General features: G+C 38.9%; 1 protein-coding gene across 8 annotated transcripts in view; it reads left to right on the top strand.

Moving 5' to 3' along the window:
- The window catches only part of LOC103031412 (nesprin-2), a 157,193-nt gene that overhangs the window by 15,593 nt on the left and 128,880 nt on the right, over positions 1-12,720 (top strand). For all 8 annotated transcript variants that reach the window (XM_049482150.1, XM_049482120.1, XM_049482143.1 and 5 more), the window contains exons 4-18: positions 1,030-1,125; positions 1,230-1,307; positions 1,984-2,076; positions 3,359-3,552; positions 4,556-4,755; positions 4,860-4,960; positions 5,784-5,897; positions 5,979-6,116; positions 7,964-8,128; positions 8,222-8,334; positions 8,431-8,599; positions 8,695-8,791; positions 10,473-10,660; positions 10,939-11,103; positions 12,530-12,670. In XM_049482150.1, the coding sequence (XP_049338107.1) occupies positions 1,030-1,125; positions 1,230-1,307; positions 1,984-2,076; positions 3,359-3,552; positions 4,556-4,755; positions 4,860-4,960; positions 5,784-5,897; positions 5,979-6,116; positions 7,964-8,128; positions 8,222-8,334; positions 8,431-8,599; positions 8,695-8,791; positions 10,473-10,660; positions 10,939-11,103; positions 12,530-12,670 (2,052 nt within the window). The remainder of the gene's footprint in view (positions 1-1,029; positions 1,126-1,229; positions 1,308-1,983; positions 2,077-3,358; positions 3,553-4,555; positions 4,756-4,859; positions 4,961-5,783; positions 5,898-5,978; positions 6,117-7,963; positions 8,129-8,221; positions 8,335-8,430; positions 8,600-8,694; positions 8,792-10,472; positions 10,661-10,938; positions 11,104-12,529; positions 12,671-12,720) is intronic.

Below are 12,720 nucleotides of genomic sequence, written 5' to 3'. Positions count from 1 at the left end.
TTTTACGTGTTCATGTCTAGGGATAGGGTGTCCTGATTATTGTTAGGTGGGCGTAGAGCTTAGATTCCCTGTCTGAACCCGACCCAAACTCAGGCCAGGTCGGGCTCAAGAAAATGGTCTGTGACGTAGGCAGCACTGTTTTAATGCTATATTTATTATGGTAATAATAATATAGCTAAGAAACAAATCAAGCTGTTTTTTTAAATAAAAGCTGCACAAGTTAGAATGAGCTCCTCCACTTAACCACACTTGACTTGCAGTGCTGTGTGCAGCTGTTCTTAAAAAAATATATAGGTTTTTTAAATAATAGGTCTATGCTTCTTCAGTGTTGCAGTGTTAATTAACATAATTTTGAACAGATTCCGCTCATTTATACAGCCCGGAAATGTCTTAAAATGCTCAGTTTTAATGCTCTACTTAAAAAATATTGGGTTAAAATCAGGCTTGCAACAATAACCCCTAAATTATCATAGTCATAATATTTAGACATTTTCTTCATAACAAGCATCAAATAATCGCTAGTAGTATATCTTAGTAGCTAGCTATCTAATTTTCCCATTCCACCTTAAATGTTACAGGCTCTGCCATGTTTTGCAATATTTAAGGTGGAACAGAAAAATAAAATAAGCACTAATAAAAGCTAATTTTAGCTCCCATTACAGAGTAATTTATTAATGGCCAATAATAATGTATAATAATAGCTGCATCACCTGCCCCCTTTTCTGAAAACGTAAGATGCCCTAAAATGTACTAATTACTTAGCAGCTATGTTGCTAAACTGTAGCACTCGGCCAAATATACCTATTATCTGTATTGTGTGATTGAAGAGTTGTCCCAGTTTTTATAGGGAGGATTTCACCCATTTTCCCTTGTGTATCTCTGTTGAAAAAAAAGGTTAAGGGTTAGAAAAAGAAATGTGACTGGGCCATTCTCTTTTTTTAATAGTGTCCCACTTGCTGTACCTGACTCTCTACTGATAAGATGTTAAATGAGAACTAATCAATTCTGTGTACTAATTCTGTCTTCCAGAGGAACTCTCCCTCCTTGGTCCAGGATCTCTTTGCAGATCTTAGTGATGGAACCCGATTGCTGGACCTGCTGGAGGTCATGAGTGGCCAACGGCTGGTTAGTGTCAATACTGACTTGAGCATGATGTGTTAAACTAAATGATACAAATACATTTAAAAGTGTCTGATAGCATTCAGTTAACTTTGCTGGTCTTCCCACAGAAACGAGAGAAGGGCCATGGAGTCTTCCAGCAGAGAGGCAATGTTGAAACTGCCTTGAACTTCTTGAAGAATAAATCAGTAAGGGCGTTGTGCTACCTCTGTTAAATCATACAGTGTCATTGTTTATTATACACTATCATGCCAAAGGTATATGCCATGGGATAGCAGTATGTAAATTGTTAATGTTACCTCAGTGTTACCTCAGGGAGAGGTTTGGGAATACCTAAACTGTATAAGTTGTAAGGTGTTATTTAGTGGGTAAGATTGAACACTGGACATCGATAATTCACCCTTAACATCGCCTTGCCATGAGCATGGAGTACAAACAAGGTCTGATTCTGTTTATTTTTTTTTCTGTTTCTGAGGTTTGACATTATTTAACATTCCTTGATCCCCAGTGTCATTTGTGTACCATAAAATACACCATAAAATGCCATTGCCATCCACAGTGGACAGTTCAGTGGGTTGTAAGGATTGTGACCGGTGGTGTCTGGCTAGAATTGTTCAAGCAAAAAGACAAACAATTTAAGCAGCAAAAAAATATCTAATTTAATGCAATAGAAAACTTTGCATAAAAAGTTGCATATCCTGCAGGGCAAAAGTCATTACATGCAAAACTGGTCCTGTCCAATAACCTGTGGCATGTGAGTGTGTTCTATTCAATACATGAAATACGATTTTTTTTTTTTTTTTTTTGTGAGTTTTTTAAATTATGTAAAATGGCTAATAATGATTAATGAAAATATCTTCTCAGATCAAGCTGGTAAACATCAACATACCCGACATTATGGAAGGGAAGCCTCGCATCATCTTGGGACTTATATGGACCATTATTCTGGACTGTCATGTGAGTATTCCCCTAGTGCTTAAATATACTGTCACTGAGTGTTACCTGAAGGTCAGTCATGTGACCTCTTTTTCTTGCATTAGCTTTAGGGTATATTCTAGTTTCACTCTAATATGCAAAATGCAGCATCAGATTTCAAACACCATCACGCTGAGCAGAGGAGCTGCCATTCTATTCAGTAATGTAGGTTAGAATCCTCTGCTGAAATAGAGACTAACACTTTATCAAAAGGATTTTTGTGATTCACTCCTCTCAGTGCACTCTGAATAATTTGGGTCAGGACACAGGGGGATGAAACTGTCATTATTGTATTCAGGGGTTGAAGTTTTAACAAACAAATGCTTTTGTACGTCCTACGGCAAAGGCATAGTTATTAGAACAAAGTATCACCTCTATTACATTAGCATTGTTTTTGTGATATGGTTCTCTATCAAGTCATTTTATATAAAATCATCAAGTTATCCAAAATTTGTTTTGCACCAAAAGTCTTGGGACGGGAAACTTGTCCCGTGACATTTGCCTTGTCTCGTGGAAGCTAAACAATGCTGCTCTGATCTTAGACATACAGTACAGGCCAAAAGTTTGGACACACCTTCTCTTTTTCAATGCGTTTTCATTTTCATGACTATTTACACTGTAGATTCTCACTGAAGGCATCAAAACTATGAATGAACACGTTGAGTTTTATGTACTTAAGAAAAAAAGTGAAATATCTAAAAAAAAAACATGTTTTATATTCTAGTTTCTTCAAAATAGCCACCCTTTGCTCTAATTCCTGCTTTGCACAATCTTGGCATCATTCTCTCAATGAGCTTCATCAAGAGGTGGTCACCTGAAATGGTTTTCCAACAGTCTTGAAGGAAGGAGTTCCCAGAGGTGTTTAGCACTTGTTGCTCCTTTGGCTTCACTCTGTGGTCCAGCTCACACCAAACCATCTGGATTGGGTTCAGGTCCGGTGACTGTGGAGGCCAGGTCAAACTCCACGTGTTCATTCATAGTTTTGATGCCTTCAGTGAGAATCTACAATATAAAATAATCATAAAAATAAAGAAAACGCTTTGAAAAAGAGAAGGTGTGTGCAAACTTTTTGCCTGTACGGTATGTGACATATTATATTATGACATGACGTATTCCTGGTACACACGTGACACTGTGACACTTTAGAAAATAAAATATCCCATCCATCCAACATGGTGGGCACCTCACAATTACAATAACCTGTATAACGCCTTATTATCAATTTACATATTTCTGCATGACTTTTGTTGTGTGAATGTTACAGATAGAGGAGTTGGCCAGCACTCTGTCCTTCGGCTCACGCTCCTCTTCTCTGGAGTCGTTGTCCAGCCAGGACTCAGCCCCTGGTACTCCTGTACGAGGAAGCCCTGTTCCACGCAGAGTCTCCCCCCTCCACGCACGCTTTCGCCTCTCCGCTAAAAAGGCTCTGCTCCTGTGGGTGCGGGACCAGTGTCGGAAGTAAGTTGCCACCAGCTACTCTTAAATGCAGTAAATTATTGTTTTTACATTTTCAGTACATTGTAAGCATTATAATTTTTCAGATTCTTTTCTATCATGAAAAAAAAAATTGAGAAAAATGAGAAATCACATTTCTACTTTGCAAGCTGCCAATAATCTCACAAATTTTGTACAATTTTGTCACTGATGGACTGAGGATTTGTTCGAATGAACGTCTATTCTTTTCTTCTTGTGTCTTTAATGTTTCTTTTTTGTACCTACTAATGATTGTAAGTGTCATTGGGTTGTAGAAAATCTGTATATAATAATAAAGTATTATTATTATTATTATTATTATTATTATTATTATAATTATCCTAGTGCCGGCTGGTTATTCAAACTAATTAGTTAATCATTGTGATGTTTCGAGGCAGTTTAAAAAGAAAAAAAATCTTTTCATATAGAACCTGCCACAGAGGATATCCTTAGATAGTCTTGTTTTTTTTTTTGTTTTTTTTAAAGAAACCTGTAAAGAAGACTTTTTATGTGGCAGTGATTTCCATATTTTGCACTTTTGCACCTGCCTGCATGGTTGCCTGAATCTGCTTGCTACTTTTAAAAGAATAACTCAATTTAATTTAGAATTTTAACAATAGTTTGCAGTGTTTTTAGCATTTTTTTGTTTTACTTTTTTTAAAAACATTTTATGTTACCTAAGAGTTTAAAACTTGAGAATCACTAATATATTTGCCCAGCCCAGTACAATATTGAACATCCCATTATAATATATCATGTCTTGTTATGTTAATGTTGATGCATGGGCTGAGAAAACAAAAAAAAATAATGAAGCAGAGTAGCATATACATGCCTTGAGAAATTTCTTTCTGATTTCTAGGCCATAATCTTATGTAGAAAAATCTAAGTGTGTTGTTTAAAAATTGAATAATCAGAAAACTGCAGAAATTTAATTATAATCTGATCACTGATTGCAAGTAACTGTCTACTCCTTTCTGTTGCTGTTCAGTGTGGGCTGCTCGGTCAGTGTGAAAGATTTTAAGTCGAGCTGGAGGAGTGGTGTGGCCTTCTTGGCTGTTCTCTGCTCTCTGAGGCCAGATCTGGTGGACCTCTCTCTAACTGAGACCAGGAGCAACCTCCAGAACCTGGAAGAGACCTTTTGTATAGCCCAGCAGGAGCTGGGAATACCCAGACTGCTTGAACCTGAGGGTGTGTATCTTATTTATCTGTACATTTGGTTTTTATGTGTAATGTCAATGCTTATTAGGAAGAATGTAATTATATAAGATGTGTTTTAATGTGTCCATTCTCAGATATTGATATAAGTAACCCAGATGAGAAGTCCATTATGACCTACGTAGCTCAGTTCCTGCAGTACTCCAATGATATGCCTTCAGCAGAGGATGATCTAGAGGTGAGATTTTTGTGGAGTGAGCTGTTTAATTAAAATAATTCTCTGGGGCGCCGAGGGGTCCAGGGGTCTAAAGCGCTGCCACTATGAGCGGGAGGTCGCAGGTTCGAACCCCCCAGCTCATGCAGTTTTGCCATCAAGCTGCCAGCGCTCAGAAGGAGCAAAATTGTCCCTGCTCCCTCCGGGTGGGTAGATGGCGCTCTCTCCCCACATCACTCCTAGGGTGATGTCCGCAGCACAGGGCGTCTGTGAGCTGATGTACCGGAGCCGGGCTGCTGCGCTTTCCTCCGAGTGCGCTGGCTGCTCTGCAATACTGCATCAGCAGCAGCTCGAAAAGAAGCGGTGGCTGACTTCACATGTATCGGAGGAAGCATGTGCTAGTCTTCACCCACCTGGTGTGTTGGGGCATCACTAGTGATAGGGGGAGTCCTAACGAGTGGGTTGGGTAATTGGCTGTGTAAATTGGGGAGAAAATCTGAAAAAATTAGCAATAAAATTATAAAATATTATAAAATAAAATAACTCTCTCTCATAGCTATGTTCTTAATTACTCAGTTCTGCTCTTTTTCCGCACCTTTTTTCTTACATGTCCTTCTCACTCTTGATCCCTCTTCCTGTTTGTTGGCTGTAGCTACAAACACTTCTTTCCCCAAAGTGCTTTTCTCCTATCAGCCTTTCTACCCATTTCACACCTGCTGTGCTGGCTTCCCCTTTATATCAGGTACAGATGGAAAAATTTGGCATGATTCAACCACAAAGTTCATCTTGTTAATTCTTTCAATCTTTCAAACATTATTAATTTCTCTTTCTCTTAAAATGCTCATAGGCATCTCACAGTCAGAAGGTCAGCGAGATGACCTGCTGGCTTCAGCGAGCCTATGAGGACATGCTGGACATGTGGTCTTCCACAGAGGGTGAAGGATACGCAGAGAGATATCAGGTAAGGTCACGCTTTTAGCCGCTGTATTACAAATCAAACGAGAGTTTCTCTATGATTCTCTTGTACTCTGATCTCTCCTAGGCGTTCCAGACCTTTGTTGAGTCGTTCTATGAGCAGCGGCGGCCTGTAATGTCGATGCTGAGTGCAATGAAGCGCAGTGCAAAGATCAGCGAGGAGCAGCTTGCCCTGAGAAAGGCATGGGATCTTATGGAGGAAAGAGTGAGTATGAGAAAACTCTGTATGTGATAATAAAAGTATGTATGTAACTAGATCTCAAGTTTCCTATACTAACACAATTTCAACTCCAGATTGTTGGGTCTCATTGATATGCTGGCTTGTGTATAACTTTTCCATTGGATGAACATGTATTTGAATTAGTGCATCTATGATAAATTGGGTGCATGAATTAGGTGTTGCCATCCTCCAAATGCAATAATGTCATAACAGCACTAATCTAACAGCTAATCATCGCCATGGGGTATCACACCAACCACTTAAGACACCATAGAAATCCTGGAAACCTGGAATACCATAGCAACTGCCTAGCAATTACTAAGCAACATAATGACAACTGCCTGAAATTCCACTGCAAACTATTTGCCATGATGTATCTAACAGAAGCCACCTAGCATCCACCTGTGAATATCATGGCAACCATTTGCAATTCAATTCAATTCAATTTTATTTAAATAGCGCTTTTTACAACAAAGGTTGTCACAAAGCCGCTTTACAGGAAAAACAGGTCCACGCCTCTTATGAGCAGCACCACAGAGATGCCAATTTTATGGTGAAACAGTGGCAAAAACTCCCTTTAAGAGGAAGAAACCTTGGAAGGAACCCATCCTACTCGGGTTGACCCGCTCAGTACAAACAAACAACAAACAAATAACAGAACAAAAACAGTACAGAGAATTAATGTGAACTATGGCTAATATAACAGGTACTAATTTATGAATATAAGAATGTAATGGGCACAAACTATAGAGCTATGGCTAATACAGAAACAGATACTGAGTGTGTTAATGGTAATCAGTGCAGGGTTGCAGAGCCGGAGAACAACACAGCGGGCAGTGGAGAGCCAGGCTGGGAACATCAGGAACAGGGCATCTCCATACATGTAAAAGAGATAGATAGAGAAAACAGAAAGGAAAGGAAGAGAAAAAAAAAAGCAGAAGTTAGAAGGGTTGTGAAATAATTCAGATGAGTAGAAGGACAGGGCTGATTCCTGAAAGCAGGAACCACAGACGGACACATCCAGGAAGACCGGCCGGCCAGGCGTCTCAGCACATGTGAGAAAGACAGAGAGAGAGAACAGAGAGGGGAGGAAAGAGAAAGGTGTTAGAATGGTTTTATAAAACTCTGCTTGCAACTAATTAGAAACATCATAGAAAACTCCTGAGATAAAAAGAGCAATCACTTAGCAACGCTGTGGCATCCATCTAGGATACCAAAGCAATCACTTATAGAAATAGCGCTTATACAGCTCTGGAACAAATTAGAAACCACTTATGAGTTTCTTTGACTTTACCAAATTAAAAATCTCTGGAATATAATCAAGAGGAAGATGGATCATCACAGGCCATCAAACCAAGCTGAACTGCTTGAATTTTGGCAGAAGGAGTGGCATAAAGTTATCCAAAATCAGTGTGTAAGACTGGTGAAGGAGATAATGCCAAATTGCATGAAAACTGTGATTAAAACCAGGGTTATTCCACTAAATATTGATTTCTGAACTCTTAAATCTTTATGAATCTACACTTTTTTTCTTTGCATTATTTGAGGTCATATTTTTGTAGTTTATAGAATAAAACAACAGTGTTCATTTTACTGAAACATAAACCTATAAATAGCAAAATCAGAGAAACTGATTCAGAAACTGAAGTGGTCTCTTAATTTTTTAAAGAGCTGTATTTAATGGATAAAAGTAGCAACCAGTTTACCAAAACCATAGAAAGACCTGCCATTGTATTCTATATATTAGTATATTAATTATCAGAAGTTACTGATAATTGTATATGATGCAGTGTTTCCTCTACTGTATGTAGTGACAGTCAGTCTTGTTGCAGTTGCAGCAGTACAGATCTGAACTGGATGAAGCTTTACCTGCTCCTCTACACACTGTGGCTAAATGGCTACAGAATATGGAGGTGGTGCTGTCTGAGGAGCACACAGACTCTGAAGACCATAAAAGATCTTCTAGAGAAGCAAGGGACAAGCAGGAGAAGCTCAAGGTTTGTATAGCTGCCATTCCATTTCCTTTCAGAAGAAATGTTAAGCAGATGTCTACAAACTTTTGGGTATTTATTTTTATCCAAACCTTTTAGGTGTTGCTTGGAGATATGAGCTGGCACTTGGACACACTTCATCAGTTCCACAACACTGAGGATGATGGTGGCGTTCGAGTCCCTGCTGAAAAACTTGATGAAATGAAGAGACGGTACGTATGTATAGTAATTTAAAACATTCTGATAGTGGCTTCTGTTTCTGTATAATGTTTTTATTATACTTGTAATATAACCTACAATCTCTCTAGGTTCACTAATGCCAGAGTGACAGCGAAGTACCACGGCATCAAGCTGGAGTACAAGGAGCAGTGGCACCATGTCCAAGAGCTCTTAGGTTCACTCAAGAGCAAACTAAAGTCCTGGAGAGCCCCCTATACCTCTCAGGAGGCTGTGCTCTCCCTGATGGAGGACTGGCATGTAAGTAATATAAGCTAGGCTAGGATAAGTACTGGTAAATATGTATTAATGATGGGGTAAAAGAGACAGTTCTTAACTACCTGTATTTGAATTAGGATACTATGAACACGCAAGGCTTGGTGTCCAATCTTAAGGCGGCTATCCACATGCTGAAACAGACTGCCAACACTTACACCAGCAAGGCAGCCCTGGGTGAGTGAGTCTGTGATATAAACACTGTTATAAACACTCAACACTTTTCACTCATTTAAAAATAGTTTTCAAAATAGTTGCACCCAGAAGGAAATAATGGATTGCAATACTATTCAAGAAGAAGATAAATTTACAGCACAGATACCAGGAACAAAAAAATGCGTATTAAAATTCGATACCAAAAATGTATTGATCGAAATGTCTTGGTACTAACGAGTACAAAAAAGTAAAAAAAAAATAATTGGTGCCTGTTTTCGATACTTTGCATAAAAACACGCATAAACATGGAGGGTGCACACAGACACGTGGTCGACACACCATCGCTGTCCTGAAATCTCTCAGCATCTCCGAGAATAATTATCGCTTTTTGTATTTTTTGGTAAGAACTTAGAAAAAGGTACAGAAAAAAGGATTGTTTAGGTATCGATACCGAATTCAAAGTATCGAACTGGTACCCAGCCCTAGATATGGGCAACTCTTGCGTAACTCGTGTAACACATGCCAGACATGTAGGCATGGAGTTGTAGAGGTTCCTAATGGTGTACTGCAATAATTAATCTGTAATCAGTCTATAATCAGAGTTTGTGGGAGGGTTAGCGTGTTTATACCATGTCTAGTAGCATCTCGCACATTATCAGTCTGGTATAGGTCTGGGGATGAGGATTGCCATGGCTTAATATATCTTCAAGGCAGGCTGTTGAGATGGCAGTGGTATGTGGTTGGGCATTGTTCTGTTGGAATAGTGCACCAGAATGTGCTTTCAGAAACAATAGGGCCACTGGTTGCAGGACTTCATTAAGTAACATTAAGTTGTTAATCTGGCTGTAATAAAGATTGATTGTGATCTTGCATCATAAGAAATTGCACCTTACACCAAGGGTCGGCAATAGGCAGCCCGCGGGCCAGATGTGGCCCGTAAGCATGAAACATCAATATAGGTTGTTTGAACTATAATGTACGATAATGTAAAAAAAAAAAAAAATAATAAAATGCTTCTCTGGAGAGCTTTTGTTTACATTTCTTCCCTACAGTCTCGTTTTTCCGCCTGTTCTTATGCTCCCTTATGATATCTTCTTATAATTAATAATTAATTATTTTTTTCCCCCGATCGTGTCCCAATTCACTAGCTAGGGCAGCGGTAGTGTATTGGACCGCGACCCTCATGACACAGGTTTGATTGTGCGTGAGGAGTGTGAGTTTATTTATTTATTTATTTATTTATTTTCCCTTTCTGCTTTGAATTGAACTGTTCTGCAATTGGGTTCAACAACCCTCTGGGCTGGAGAGCTACTATTTTGTAGCACTCCATCCCACTACACTTCATTTTCCCAAACAGATTTTTTTTTTTGGTGGTCCACCACGTGATGGTTTGGAAAATATCTGGCCCACAGCCAAATTTAATTGCGGACCCCTGATGTACACCAATACGCCAGGCTCTTCTGGACATGTGCTGCATGACTACAAATCATAAATCTTAGTGAGGACTATGCTACGTCCACACAAGACAATATTGTGAGTCGTCACTGAAGATGAGTCAGTATATGACAGTCTGTAGCACGACTACCCACTAAGCTTCATTCCTGTCGGTTGATTCCTTCTGAGTGCAGCTGTTTCTTGAGGATGATTGTATGAGTCTCTGTGATCTAGTTGATTTGTATCCTGTTGTTTTGCATCACTGCAGCTGAGGACGCTGGAGCAGTGAGCAGACAGGTGAAGGAGGCTGAGAGGGAGGCAGAAGTGAGTGCAGAAGCTGCATTTGCAGTCAGGGAGACTCTGGAGCGTGTTCTAGCTGAATGGGAATCCTACAGAGACTGTTCACATTCATTACAGCTCTTCCTGGAGGGACAATCACAGACTACAGGAACAGAGGTACTGTATCAGCTGAGTGCAGGGGATGTTTAACCCATCAAGCAGGCTTGCTTAATACATCTGCACTGTGTCTGGCAGCTAGACTGGTTTATAGTGGAATTTACCCGTTACAGTTTATTGTGTTCTAAGACAAGAAAACCACATGTGCACCATTTGTTTTACAGCTACCCATAACTACAGGTTCAAAGGAGATGTATGATTTGGATTTGGAATCTGATTGAAAAAACTGTCATTATTAACTGTTATTAATGTTTCTGTCACACCTATTTATTATTCAGCAAGCCTCCTGCAGTCTGTCAGAATGGAGCTCCTGCCAGGCCAGGCTGAATAATGCAGGCAACTTCCTGACAGAGGTGACCGACTGCTCTACGAGCAACGCTGTGGCTGACGAGCTCAGTAGACTCAACATAAAGTGGGCCGACTTCATCAAGAGGACGAAGTTTGTGAGTACAAAAAGAGAGGCGTGTCCTAAAGCTTCACACAGAAGATTTGTTCACTTTCTTTTTCCTGGAAACTGTCTTAAAAAATAGTTTCACAACCACAAAAAATATACTTCACATAATTAAGTGTTTTTGGACACTCCTTCTAATGAATGCATTCAGATACTTTTAGTTAAACCCATTGCAAATACTCACAGCGTGTCTGAGCTCTGCAGAAAAGTGTTAAAAATAAAATAGATTAATTCTATTCTATGCATCAACAGACAAACATAAAGCTTTTGGCACTGGAACTGTATTCTCTACAGTGATTATGCTCCAATTTATACATTTAGAAGTAACAAGAGCAGGATACTAAAACTAACCCAATTGGAGGAGAAAAAGTGAAAACAAAATAAAAATTAAACTATAATGAAAAATTCTAAACTATTACAACCTTGTAATGACAAATCAAAAAGTTGCATCAGTTAGAATGTTATAATCACACAGCTCTGGGTCCACACGTGAGCTTCTTCACTTGTTCACGTTTGACTGTGTATCTGTTCTTACACGTTTTTATTAAATAATAGGCCTATGCTCCTTTAGTGTTGCAATGTCACATCATTATAAACATATTTCGCTCATTCAAACAGCCCAAAATAACAGTGATGATGCTCCATTCAGTACATTTAGACAGGAGAAAAAAACAGGATAACTGCTTTATAATAAAAAATAATGCAAAGTCAGAAAGCTTTTGCTATCTGAAGATGATTTTTTTAATAATAGTATGGGCATGGTTGGGTACTCTTTAGTAAGGGAAAGGATAACAGGATTTTCTAAAAGCAAAAAAAAATTAGCTAAATTACTGTTAAGTCCATCATTTGCAGTTTTAGACAATCAACAAAAATTTAAAAGGCCTAGAATTCACCCGGGATGTTTCGATGCTGAATTTTGTAGTGAGCATAATTTTTTTTATTTTATTTTTTTTATAAAGATTTCCAGACATCAAATTGACCTCCATTGATCCTGTCAACTTCCAATTAAACATAAATGAACTTTTACATGCCACTGTATCTAAACAACTAGATTACCAAAACTACTGCAGTACGGTTGAGGTGTAATTATTTAAATATAAAAGGAAATTCACATTTTGTTAATTTACCTCTGTTAATTTTGCCAATATTCCACCTGAATATTTTGTCATCTTTTGTAGAATCCGCTGTCAGTGGTTAAAGTTAAGCATCTAGGTACAGTCCCTCATAGTAAAATAATGGTAGAAAAAAAAAGGGGGGGGGGGGCTTTACGGTATTATAAATATGCTGTGGTTTTTATCAGTGCTTTGTAATGAAAGTCTATGAGTCTGTGTAAGCCTATATAAATCTGTACTTGAATGAACTTTAACCAAGTGCTTCTGAGTAAGTGAAAAGCTAATGCCTTCACTCACACTTTGCAGACAGTGGACCCTAAGCAGAGCAGTAGCACAGCTCCGTGTGCCCCTGCTGCACAGATGCTGCTACAGGAGGCAGGCTGGACACTGAGAGAGGCGGTGGAAGTGTCCTCTGGAACTCTACGCACATACAGAACCAGACTGCAGGTACTGTATCATACATCCTTACTGTATCATAGCCTGGGTTTAACACATTA

This window comes from Astyanax mexicanus, chromosome 1 (genome assembly GCF_023375975.1).
Source record: "Astyanax mexicanus isolate ESR-SI-001 chromosome 1, AstMex3_surface, whole genome shotgun sequence".
Taxonomy (NCBI): Eukaryota; Metazoa; Chordata; class Actinopteri; order Characiformes; family Acestrorhamphidae; genus Astyanax; species Astyanax mexicanus.
This window is presented reverse-complemented; position numbering and strand designations above follow the sequence as displayed.